The sequence below is a fragment of the Dendrobates tinctorius genome, unplaced genomic scaffold (genome assembly GCF_039654945.1).
Source record: "Dendrobates tinctorius isolate UK_male_01 unplaced genomic scaffold, ASM3965494v1 ptg000001l, whole genome shotgun sequence".
Classification (NCBI taxonomy): Eukaryota; Metazoa; Chordata; class Amphibia; order Anura; family Dendrobatidae; genus Dendrobates; species Dendrobates tinctorius.
The window spans coordinates 14,998,387-15,011,219 of NW_027361669.1; the positions used below are offsets into that span (position 1 = coordinate 14,998,387).

The 12,833-nt window shown below is 43.2% G+C and overlaps 1 protein-coding gene across 2 annotated transcripts in view; it reads right to left on the reverse strand.

The window, feature by feature from the left end:
- Positions 1-496: 496 nt before the first annotated feature.
- DBN1 (drebrin 1) overlaps positions 497-12,833 on the reverse strand; it is a 131,188-nt gene continuing 118,851 nt past the window's right edge. For both annotated transcript variants that reach the window (XM_073567725.1, XM_073567656.1), the window contains exons 12-13: positions 9,252-9,354; positions 497-1,464 (exon numbers count right to left, since the gene is read on the reverse strand). In XM_073567725.1, coding sequence (XP_073423826.1) covers positions 1,376-1,464; positions 9,252-9,354 — 192 coding nt within the window. In that variant the 3' untranslated portion in view covers positions 497-1,375. The remainder of the gene's footprint in view (positions 1,465-9,251; positions 9,355-12,833) is intronic.

Genomic DNA, 12,833 nt, shown 5'->3' on the forward strand with positions numbered 1-12,833 from the left:
GCAATGGTTTATCTCCTGAAGAACAAAAGGAATGGGCATTCAAATTCAGACTTGTTGATCCATAATTCCTCCTCCTCATCATCTGTCAGTGTAGAATTGGAAGGTGCTCAAACATAAGAGATGGTCAGCCAATTCAGAGGCATTTTTTAATCTATCACGTAGACAGCCTTTAGTTTTTAAGCAGAAGTTGTTAAATTTTACAACACTTGGGCCCCGATTCATCAAGACACAGGTGTTTTTTTTAACCTAGTCATGATGAGGGGAGCACAATGAAACATGTGGAACACACCTTTTAGTAAATCAGACAAGTCACAAAGTGACGTACTTTTCTCTACAAATCTTACTCCCTGCCCCACTCCAGCTCTACCCACTTTATCAGAGCTGGGCAATTTTGGCATGAAAACTTTTCATATCTTTTTATGCTAGAATTCTGCCCTAAAAGTTGATGAATCGAGGCCATAGTATCCTCTCTACAAAATAACCACAGTAGTCCCGATTGGATCCAGACTCCTTTATTAACACACGAGCACAGTCTGTACAGTGTTGTGCTTTCAGAACATTACTAAACATGAAAAAGAAAATGAAGCTTTGCTGTAGGTTATGAAATGAGAAGGCTCAAGGAGTCAGAGGTGGTCAACAGAAAAAAATATCTGTGTGCACAACTTCCCTCCATCTTCACTAACCTACCAGCAGGAGCTTATGATCCAAGAACAAGGCATGGCACCCCCGCATCCAGGGAATAAATAGGAGCACAGAGCAAATGAATAATATGAAGGAAGGGGGGATGCTACAGTGGAAAATATGCCCCCCTGCCCTGTGGGATTGTGCAGGGGTATTAAGGGTTAATTATTGCCATAAGTTTCTATTTTGTCTCCTCAAAAAGCTGCAGGAACAAGATACAAAGATAAAACTACAACAAGAAATCCTCTCTGCATCCTTCAGTCCGAATGCAAAAGGCAGTCGGCACGGGCTGGTCGAAAAAAAAAGTCAGCTAATAACACTGAGGGCACCAGGGGCTAAGTTGCCACTCCTGGATCCAATGCACAAGTTCCGCTCAACCTATAGGGGTTCATAGCAATCCCCAAAAATCGGGTCGAGTAAAGCAGAGAGATGCCAGAGCTAATGTCTGGCTCATTAGAATATATAGAAAAGAATAATTGAAAGGTGGAGAAGTAAAAGTCAGCCTGGCTACTGCTCCCCCGCCCCTAAATCACATATGATGACATTAAAAGAGGGGAGAAGCAGTCAGGGTCTTACTAGCATGGCTCCTGCAGGAGCACAAACCTCAGCCATTACTACAATACTTTGCTGTTAAACGGCTGTGTCACATATTTTAGTCACGCGTGTCAGCACTTGTAAAGTGGAGAATGGATTACTAAGCACTTTCACCAAAGCCGCCTCCTTCTTCATCTTCTTCCTCTTCTTCCATGACCGGGTCAGAGTCCCAACAGGTAATGTCAATCTCTGCAAAATAAAACAACATGATCAATAAGTACCATACATTTCATAACGCACAAGATTCACAAGGGATAAAAACTCAATCTCTCATTATCACAGGGGGGTTCACACTCAAATTCTTCAAAAAAATAAAAATTCGAGATTTTATCTGCATAACAGTGGATGGACCTTTTTACATTCCGTCTGGTCATGCCCTCAGATTCTTCCCTTCTGGTTGGAGGTACGCATTTATGTAAGCGAAATTTGAATTTCATAGGATTGTGTCTCAAATATGGCCAACAATCCTTTAATGGGAATCTGTGGGCAGGTTTTTGCTATTTAAAGGGAACCTGTCACCTCTTTTTCAGCTATAAGCTGCGGCCTCTCTGACCTTTCTCGGCGTCTGCGCACTGCAGTACTTGGCTCTGCACTCAACAGGGCAGATAAGTACACCTGTGAAGGAGCCACGACACGAAGCAAGGAAGTTGACAACATCGAATGAAGATGGGAGGCGCCGGACCTGCCACACCCATCGGACTGGACCGCCCCCGGGTGAGTATAATAAAACTTGTTTTTCTTCTCTTTCAGGTCAGACTGGGGGCTTATCTACAGCATTATAGATTGCTGTAGATAAGCCCCAAAAGGCAGTGGCCGCATCTTATAGCGGCAAAACGAGGTGACCGGTTCCCTTTAATTTCTACTTTTCTGTCAAGAAGGTGGTTATTATGACCTGTTATTCTAGAAATAATCAGAATATTTCTCATTGCAACATATGTATAGAGTAGCTGAATCCAAATTACCGCTCTTTATTGTAAGTATATTAATATGGGAAAGTTTGGCATAGGTACTTGGCAACATCTGTGACAGCTCTGTAAGAACTTTGCAAGGCAATTTTATCATTATTCCTTGTGAGTTTTGTTTGTGGTGGTTCATGCATGTTAAGATCATGGGGATGGAGGCTGGTGTGTGGTCATATGTATGAATGAGTGACTAGTTTGAGTGATCGTTAGTTAGTTTATGTTTCATGCGGTTGATATTTCTAAATATCTTTAAACTAGATGGAGGCCGGAGGGCAGTAATGTCACGATGGGGGCAGGCTTTGCAGTGTTGAGAATTCCCCCCCCCCCCATGTAGTCACCCACCTATCCACTCTCTCTTTCCCCATGTGCTGACTTCTCCTGTCTGTGCTCTGTTCTTTGACCTGTCTACCGCATGTGCTATCCCCCTTGTCTGCTGTTTCTCCTTCCTGTGTTCTCCCCTCATGCGCTGTCCCGTTTGAGCTGTCTCTCTCCCCTTTGTCTGACTGTGTACAGAACATACCACAGCTCCTGGGCAGGGGAGAGGAAGCAAAAGACAATACTGACATTACAGCAGGAGATCGCATCGGATACATTTTTTGAGGTAAAATATTGTTTAAGTGAAAATTGTCAGTGAAATATTTTATCTCACAAAATGAATCCTCTGTGATCCCCTGCTGTAATGTCTGTTGCTTCCTCCCCTGCCCAGGAGTTGTGGTATGCTCCATACACGGTGAGAGAGAGCGTGCGAGTGAGAGAGCGTGCGAGTGAGAGAGCGTGCGAGTGAGAGAGCGTGCGAGTGAGAGAGCGTGCGAGTGAGAGAGCGTGCGAGTGAGAGAGCGTGCGAGTGAGAGAGCGTGCGAGTGAGAGAGCGTGCGAGAGTGAGCGCGTGCGAGAGTGAGCGCGTGCGAGAGTGAGCGCGTGCGAGAGTGAGCGCGTGCGAGAGTGAGCGAGTGCGAGAGTGAGCGAGTGCGAGAGTGAGCGAGTGCGAGAGTGAGCGAGTGCGAGAGTGAGCGAGTGCGAGAGTGAGCGAGTGCGAGAGTGAGCGAGTGCGAGAGTGAGCGAGTGTGAGAGTGAGCGAGTGTGAGAGTGAGCGAGTGTGAGAGTGAGCGAGAGAGTGAGTGAGTGTGAGTGAGAGAGTGAGTGAGTGTGAGAGTGAGTGTGAGAGTGAGTGAGTGTGAGAGTGAGTGAGTGTGAGAGTGTGAGAGTGAGTGAGTGTGAGAGTGTGTGAGAGTGAGTGAGTGTGAGAGTGTGTGAGAGTGAGTGAGTGTGAGAGTGAGTGTGTGAGAGTGTGTGTGAGTGAGTGTGTGTGAGTGAGTGTGTGTGAGTGAGCGTGTGAGCGAGTGTGTGTCATGCGTACGGTGTGTGTGGAGTGCGACGGTGTTCCACTGGTGGTACAGCACAATAAGTTGGTACCAGCAGCAGTTTACATATTGAGACACCCATCACTTGGGTGTCCCAATATGGCGGTAGGTGAACTTCCTCAGCTTGGAATTCTGGGACATGGTGACATCTGGACAGAACAGGAAATGAAAAGATTACAAGGCAATTATACAGTTGTGGCCAAAAGTATTGACACCCCTGCAATTCTGTCAGATAATACTCAGTTTCTTCCTGAAAATGATTGCAAACAAAAATTCTTTGGTATTATCTTCATTTAATTTGTCTTAAATTAAAAAACACAAAAGAGAATGAATCAAAAAGCAAAACATTGATCATTTCACACAAAACTCCAAAAATGGGCCAGACAAAAGTATTGGCACCCTCAGCCTAATACTTGGTGGCACAACCTTTAGCCAAAATAACTGCGACCAACCGCTTCCGGTAACCATCAATGAGTTTCTTACAATGCTTTGCTGGAATTTTAGACCATTCTTATTTGGCAAACTGCTCCAGGTCCCTGATATTTGAAGGGTGCCTTCTCCAAACTGCCATTTTTAGATCTCTCCACAGGTGTTCTATGGGATTCAGGTCTGGACTCATTGCTGGCCACCTTAGAAGTCTCCAGTGCTTTCTCTCAAACCATTTTCTAGTGCTTTTTGAAGTGTGTTTTGGGTTATTGTCCTGCTGGAAGACCCATGACCTCTGAGGGAGACCCAGCTTTCTCACACTGGGCCCAACATTATGCTGCAAAATTTGTTGGTAGTCTTCAGACTTCATAATGCCATGCACACGGTCAAAGCAGTCCAGTGCCAGAGGCAGCAAAGCAACACCAAAACATCAGGGAACCTCCGCCATGTTTGACTGTAGGGACCGTGTTCTTTTCTTTGAATGCCTCTTTTTTTCTCCTGTAAACTCTATGTTGATGCCTTTGCCCAAAAAGCTCTACTTTTGTCTCATCTGACCAGAGAACATTCTTCCAAAACGTTTTAGGCTTTTTCAGGTAAATTTTGGCAAACTCCAGCCTGGCTTTTTTATGTCTCGGGGTAAAAAGTGGGGTCTTCCTGGGTCTCCTACCATACAGTCCCTTTTCATTCAGACGCCGACGGATAGTACGGGTTGACACTGTTGTACCCTCAGACTGCAGGGCAGCTTGAACTTGTTTGGATGTTAGTCGAGGTTCTTTATCCAACATCCGCACAATCTTGCGTTGAAATCTCTTGTCAATTTTTCTTTTCCGTCCACATCTAGGGAGGTTAGCCACAGTGCCATGGGCTTTAAACTTCTTGATGACACTGCGCACGGTAGACACAGGAACATTCAGGTCTTTGGAGATGGACTTGTAGCCTTGAGATTGCTCATGCTTCCTCACAATTTGGTTTCTCAAGTCCTCAGACAGTTCTTTGGTCTTCTTTCTTTTCTCCATGCTCAATGTGGTACACACAAGGACACAGGACAGAGGTTGAGTCAACTTTAATCCATGTCAACTGGCTGCAAGTGTGATTTAGTTATTGCCAACACCTGTTAGGTGCCACAGGTAAGTTACAGGTACTGTTAATTACACAAATTAGAGAAGCATCACATGATTTTTCGAACAGTGTCAATACTTTTGTCCACCCTTTTTTTTATGTTTGGTGTGGAATTATATCCAATTTGGCTTTAGGACAATTCTTTTTGTGTTTTTTCATGTAAGACAAATTAAATGAAGATAATAATACCAAAGAATTTGTGTTTGCAATCATTTTCAGGAAGAAACTGAGTACTATCTGACAGAATTGCAGGGGTGTCAATACTTTTGGCCACAACTGTATAAATAGATATATTTTTTATCTTTAAGGCTGGGTTCACACGTAGCGGAACTCTCGCGGAAATTAGCGCGAGAATTCTGGAATTCCGCGTGAAAAATCGCATTTTAAATTCCCGCGATTTTCCCGCGGAAAAACTAGCATTTTGCAAGCGTTATTAGCTTGCAGAATTGCTAACATTTTTCAAGCGATCTGTAGCATCGCTTGGAGAACTGATTGGCAGGTTGGTCACACTCGTCAAACATAGTGTTTGACGAGTGAGACCAACTTGTTACTATTGAGGCCGCCTATGCGGCCTCAATAGTAAAAGATAGAATGTAAAAAATAATAAAAAAATATATATTTTTATTCTCACCTTCAGACGTCCCGCGCAGCCTTCCCGCCTCTCTCCACGCTCCCGGTCCCAGTAATCCTTTGCGACAATTACCGCAATGACGTCTGTTCTCGCGGGATCGCGATGACGTCGCACGAATGACCGAGAGACTTCGCGATCCCGCGAGAACGGACGTCATCGCTCGCAAAGTCTTACTGGGACCGGGAGCGTGGAGAGAGGCGGGAAGGCTGCGCGGGACGCCGGAAGGTGAGAATAACAATATTTTTTATTTTAAATTCTATTTTTTGCAGGGATATGGTACCCAAAGCCCAGAGGACAGTCTCCTCTCCTCCGGACCGTGGGTACCATCCGCAAATGTTCTGCTTACTTTTCGCATGGTGTGCACAGCCACATGTGGAAAGTAAGCAGAACAATGCATTCCTATGGGTGCGGGATCGCCGCGATTCTGCAAAATTAATGAGCATGCTGCGTTTTTTACCGCAAAGCGATTCTGCCACGGTAAAAACCGCAGCATTAGCACAGCATTGCGGAATCCCATAGGGATGCTTATTTTTCGCGGCAATCGCGCGGTTAAAACCGCCATGTGTGAACTCAGCCTAAGGGTCTAGTATTGATCGGTTAGCTTTATTAAAAATGTTACTATATTGTCTTACTCCTGTATATTTCATGTATAACAATTTCAAAACACGTGTGACCTGTTTAATAAAAAATGGCTGTGTGTTAAAATTGTAGATTATAAAGAAAAATGGCAGAAAGGTTAAAAAAAAATAAATGAATAAAATAGTTTTACTAGATTTATCACTAAAAACTGAACACACTATTATATAGAGTTTACAGATCAAATGAGACCCACGTACTTTGAAAATCCATGTCAGGGGGTCGCATAACGCTCATATTAAAATCAGCTCTAATTGATGAGAAATTTAATATCAATCTAATTGAGAAAATTAAAAAAAAAAAAAAAAAAAAAAAAAAAAAAAAAAAAAAAGGATTATCAACATTTAAAAGTAAAAAAAAAAAACCCACAAGAAAATCAGGTAGTACTCACCCTCAATCAAAAGCGGTTGCTCCTCGCCACTGCTCTAATCTAATTGTTTTGGCTGCCAAGGTGACATCTTGTCAACTGCTCACATCAACGCTGCAGTCAATCATGCAAAACGGCTGAGCTCAGTGATTGGCTGCAGCGGCAATGTGAGCTATCGACATGATGTCACCACTGCAGTCAAAACACTGATCAGAGCAGCAGTGGAAAGTCAGCACAGGATCAGGAGAAAGTGAGCACTATTTGATATTGTTATTTTACATTGAAGGTGACACAATTAGTGACCACTTTTTTAAAAGCAGAACAAAACCTTTAAATATTTATCCCAAAAGTTATTCTTTGGATTTGCACAATCCTATACCCAAAGAATCTGTAGTTTGTTCTCCGAGAAGTTTGGAACAACCTCCATGCGGACTTCCTTCAAAAACTGTGTGTGCGCACAAGTGTACCTAGAAGGATTGACGCTGTTTTGAAGGCACGGGGTGGCCACACCAAATATTGAATTGATTTAGATCTCTTTTTGTTAAAGGGGTAATTCCCATCTCCAAGATCCTATCCCAATATGTAGTAGGTGTAATAATATTCACAATACCTCCAATTAGAAATGTGGTATAGATTTTCTGAATCGCTATGTCTTTTTCATCATGTGCAAGCATTGCAGGACCTTAGGTATCCATGGTTACGACCACTAGCAACTAGCTGTAACTATGAGCAGTCATAACCAGAAGACAAAGCGAATCAGAAAAACTATACTACATTTCTAATTGGAGGTATTAGCTTTTAGTAGTAATAGTAGTAGTATTACTACTACTACTAAACCTACTGGGGATAGGATCTTGGAGATGGGAATACCCATTTAATTCACTTTGCATTTTGTTAATAGATGAGAATAAGCCAATAATATTTAGATTTTTGCAAGCATTCTTTGCAGCATTGTTTCCATAACTACATAAAACTCTGCAAAGAAATGTATGCACATACATACTGTATGTACTCATACAGTGCTACAAGAACAAAGCCCCATTGTAGTTTTAGATGAGAGCCTGAGGGTATGTGCACACATTGCGGATTCTGCTGCGGATCCGCAGCAGATTCTCCTGCGTTGTACAGCACCATTAAAGTCAATCTGAAATAAAAAATGCTGTGAAAAAATCCGCAGTATAAGGGTATGTGCACACGCTGCCGATTCTGCTGCGGATCCGCAGCGTTTTTGGCCCTGCGGATCCGCAGCAGTTTCTGCTGTGTTGTACAGTACCTTTATTTTCTATGGAAAATGAAAACCGCAGTGCACATGCTGCGGATTTTTCCGTGCCGATTTGCTGCGGTTTCAAAACTGCAGCATGTCAATTCTTTGTGCGGAATCCGCAGCGATTTTACACCTGCTCCATTGTAGGGGTGTGAAAGCGCAGGGCTAAACCGCAGGCTAATCCACAGATAAAATATGCAGGTCTTTTGACCTGCGGATTTACCTGCGGATTTTGCCAAATTCACAGCACAATCCGCAACGTGTGCACTTACCCTAAACACTGCAGGTTCATTTCCGCAGCATGTCAATTCTTTGTGTGGATTCCACAGTGGTTTACACCTCTTCCATTATAGGAATCCGCAGGTGTAAAAACGCAGGTGAAATCCGCACAAAATCTGCGGAAAATCCGCACTGAATCTTCAGGTAAAATTCAGGTCATTTTACCTGTGGATTTAGCAAAATCCACGTGGAAAATTCCACAGGGTAATCGGCAACGTGTGCACATACACTCAGACAGGGTGCATATATTTTGGCTTGTTTTTGTACAGTATCTTGTTAGGCTGTCAGACAGTAATCCAGTTGATAGCATTGTATATAGGAATGTGCAGGGTCAACAAGCAGAGTATATAAAGTAGGAGACTGCACAGCTGCTAGAAATGTAACTTACATGAAGTGGATGAGAAGGTGTCAAGCAATTTCTGCCCATACACCGTGTAATTGTGCATTCTGTGTGCTGTCCAAAATAAGAAAAATAATTGGGAAAAAAAATCGTGCAAGCTGCAATTTTTATTCTTCTTTCAAACACAGATTTGTTCAGGGAAAAAAAATTGTTCAGCTGCACTCCCCCATTGAGTAACCTTGGTGTGAGTGTGATCACTATTTTTTTAATAGACAGACTGAAAATACAATCGTGTGCTCGGGCCCTGACGACAAGAAATTAAAGTCTTGGAGAACCCCTTTAATGCTCAGATTTGTAAATGGAGGTTTACAATATCATTTTCCAGGCACTGGAGGACACAGGCAGAAAAGGGCCCCTGTGCAAGAACAATATATGGGCCCATTGCAGCCCAAGGGGTCCTGAAAATTCAAAATTTCACCTGCTTTGGAGGTATAAATGGGCCATCTTACCTCTTGGGCCCCTGTGCCTGCCTCACTGTAGAATTAGGCTTTGAAAAAAAAAAAAAAGTCTTAGGACAGGAAAATGTATTACCTGGCGGCTTGTTGTAGAACACTGGAGGTGGTGCTTTAGCAGACATGTCATCGTTCTGAGCAAAATCTTCATCCTGTGACTGGCTGAAGTAGCCTTCACTTGCCTGGAAAGCACAAAGTCAAGAAATGTATTAGCCAACTATGGAATCACAAGAGAAAAAGCATCCCCGACATCTTCTATGAAGGTTGTGGAATAGACTTGTACAGTCATGGCCAAAAGTTTAGAGAATGACACAAATATTAATTTTTACAAAGTCTACTGCTTCATTTTTTCTAATGGCAATTTGCATATACTCCAGAATGTTATAAAGAGTGATCAGCTTAACAGCAATTACTTGCAAAGTCAATATTGCCTAGAAAATTAACTTTATCCCCCAAAACACATTTCAACATCATTGCAGCCCTGCCTTAGAAGGACCAGCTAACATCGTTTCAGTGATTGCTCCATTAACACAGGTGTGGGTGTTGATGAGGACAGGGCTGGAGATCAATCTGTCATGATTAAGTAAGAATGACACTACTGGACACTTTAAAAGGAGGCTGGTGCTTGGCATCATTGTTTCTCTTCTGTTAACCATGGTTATCGCTAAAGAAACACGTGCAGTCATCATTGCACTGCACAAAAATGGCCTAACAGGGAAGAGTATCGCAGCTAGAAAGATTGCACCTCAGTCAACAATCTATCGCATCATCAAGAACTTCAAGGAGAGAGGTTCCCTTGTTGCCAAAAAGGCTCCAGGGCGCCCAAGAAAGACCAGCAAGCGCCAGGACCGTCTCTTAAAAGAGTTTCAGCTGCGGGATCGGGCTACCAGCAGTGCAGAGCTTGCTCAGGAATGGCAGCAGGCAGGTGTGAGTGCATCTGCACACACTGTGAGGCGGAGACTCTTGGAGCAAGGCCTGGTCTCAAGGAGGGCAGCAAAGAAGCCACTTCTCTCCAGAAAAAACATCATGGACAGACTGATATTCTGCAAGAGGTACAGGGAGTGGACTGCTGAGGACTGGGGTAAAGTCATTTTCTCTGATGAATCCCCTTTTCGATTGTTTGGGACATCTGGAAAACGGCTTATTCGGAGAAGACCAGGTGAGCGCTACCACCAGTCTTGTCTCATGCCAACTGTCAAGCAACCTGAAACCATTCATGTGTGGGGTTGCTTCTCAGCCAAGGGAATGGGCTCTCTCTCAGTCTTGCCTAAAAACACAGCCATGAATAAAGAATGGTACCAGAATGTCCTCCAAGAGCAACTTCTCCCAACCGTCCAAGAGCAGTTTGGCGATCAACAATGCCTTTTTCAACATGATGGAGCACCTTGCCATAAAGCAAAGGTGATAACTAAATGTCTCAGGGAACAAAACAGAGATTTTGGGACCATGGCCTGGAAACTCCCCAGATCTTAATCCCATTGAGAACTTGTGGTCAATCATCAAGAGACGGGTGGACAAACAAAAACCTTCAAATTCAGACAAAATAAAAGCATTGATTTTGCAAGAATGGACTGCTATCAGTCAGGATTTGATCCAGAAGTTGATTGAGAGCATGCCAGGGAGAATTGCTGAGGTCCTGAAGAAGGGTCAACACTGCAAATCTTGACTTGCTGCATTAACTCATTCTAACTGTCAATATAACCTTTTGTTACTCATAATATGATTGCAATTATATTTCTGCATGTGATAAAAACATCTGACACACACACATAAAAACCAGAGGGCAGCAGATCATGTGAAAATATAATATTTGTGTCATTTTCTAAACTTTTGGCCATGACTGTAGTCTACAGCTAGAAGTGCCAGTGTGATCGTTGATTGCTTGTCAACTACTAGTGTGCACATAGCCCAAGCCACTGAGTGGCCACAACTCAGATTCCCAAAGATTGAAAGAAAGATAAAATATATATAAATCCCTGATAGAGGATTTAAAGTTATGGCCTCTCCTCACTAAGAAATTACTTCACACTTTTTCCCCATATAATGGACAATAATAATTTTATAAAAAAAAGGTTGTTTAACACCTTTTAACAATTTTTTTTAGAAGGTTTAATTCAATATGAATAACAAATCCTTATAATTTTATTGATACATATGAATTAAAAACACTTAAATAGGGGATGGGGAAGGAGGCCATACACACATGACCAATGGCACGTCTGCCTTTTTGGTTTTTGATAGGTGTAGAGGGTCTCTTATACTTACCATTTACTTATCCATTTGACAATTACTTGTATTTTTTAATGACCCTGTTACCATATTTATACACAGACCTATAAACTTAACTCTGGAAATATAATGTTACCATTTACATTATACCCACTCTATACGTTTCATTGTGAATCATCCCTTATTTCTTAAGTGTTTTTAATTCATATGTGGCAATAAAATTACTCATTTTTTAAAAATTTGTGGTTCTGCCTGCTATTGGTAGGATTACTAGTATTCATATAGTGCATATACACGTCATGTTTTATTACTCATAGTTATGGTGTATCGATTTGTACAGGAGCTCATACATAGCTCAAATGCAGCAGTACACTATGAGACACATAGGGATTACACTGTTCTTAGAAGCAGGGCCGGCGTTTGGACCAGGCAGATGCCTGGGGCCCCCACCAACAAGGGGGGCCACTGCATCTGCAGTCCATTTATGAAGTGCCCAGAGGGTGTTACAGCAGTGAATAATGCTGTGCATTGCTCTGAAGTCTTGGAGTGTCTCTCGCAAAGCCTCTTGGGCCCCCTGTCTCTTTCTCCTTGCAAAAATATGCAAAACACAAGCCACGGAGACACCATCACATGTTTCTCAACGCAAGCAATGACTAGCCAGGTTTATCCCCGAGAAGGAACAACCACGGGAAGGGCAGTCTCCAATGATGGAAACCACCTATGCCAAAACATGGTATCCATCCACAGACAGCTGTTTTGGGGTATTGCCCCTCATCAGTGTGGAGTAGGAAACTAGCCAGTAGGAGCAATGCCTAGTAGAAGACTGTGAAAAATGAGGATGAATGAACTCATGGAGATCAACATCCAACACTGCGGAGACACCATCACATGTTTCTCAACGCAGTGATTCTAGAGCAATGCCCCCATCCCTTATGGGAAATATGTAAAAATATGCAAAACACAAGCCGCGGAGACACCATCACATGTTTCTCAACGCAAGCAATGACTAGCCAGGTCTTTCCCCGGGAAGGAACAACCACGTTCTTAGAAGCAGGGCCGGCATTTGGACCAGGCAGATGCCTAGGGCCCCCACCAACAAAGGGGGCCCCCTGCATCTGCAGTCCATTTATGACGTGCCCAGAGGGTGTACAGCAGTGAATAATGCTGTATATCGCTCTGAAGTCTTGGAGTGTCTCTCGCAAAGCCCCTTGGGCTCCCCTGTCTCTTTCTCCTTGCAGTCAGGTTAAAAGTTGAGAGTGAGGGGCCGATTACAGCACAGTGACAGCCAGGAACATGCCTGAAGCTCTCGTCTGTATGTCTCCTGAGTCCTGATCATGGCTGCTCCTAGCACTGTCCTGAGAATGGATATGTCTAAGTGGAGTAACAGAACCTGGTAAGAGCAGCAATAACAGGTCAGAGTGCAGTGATTTAC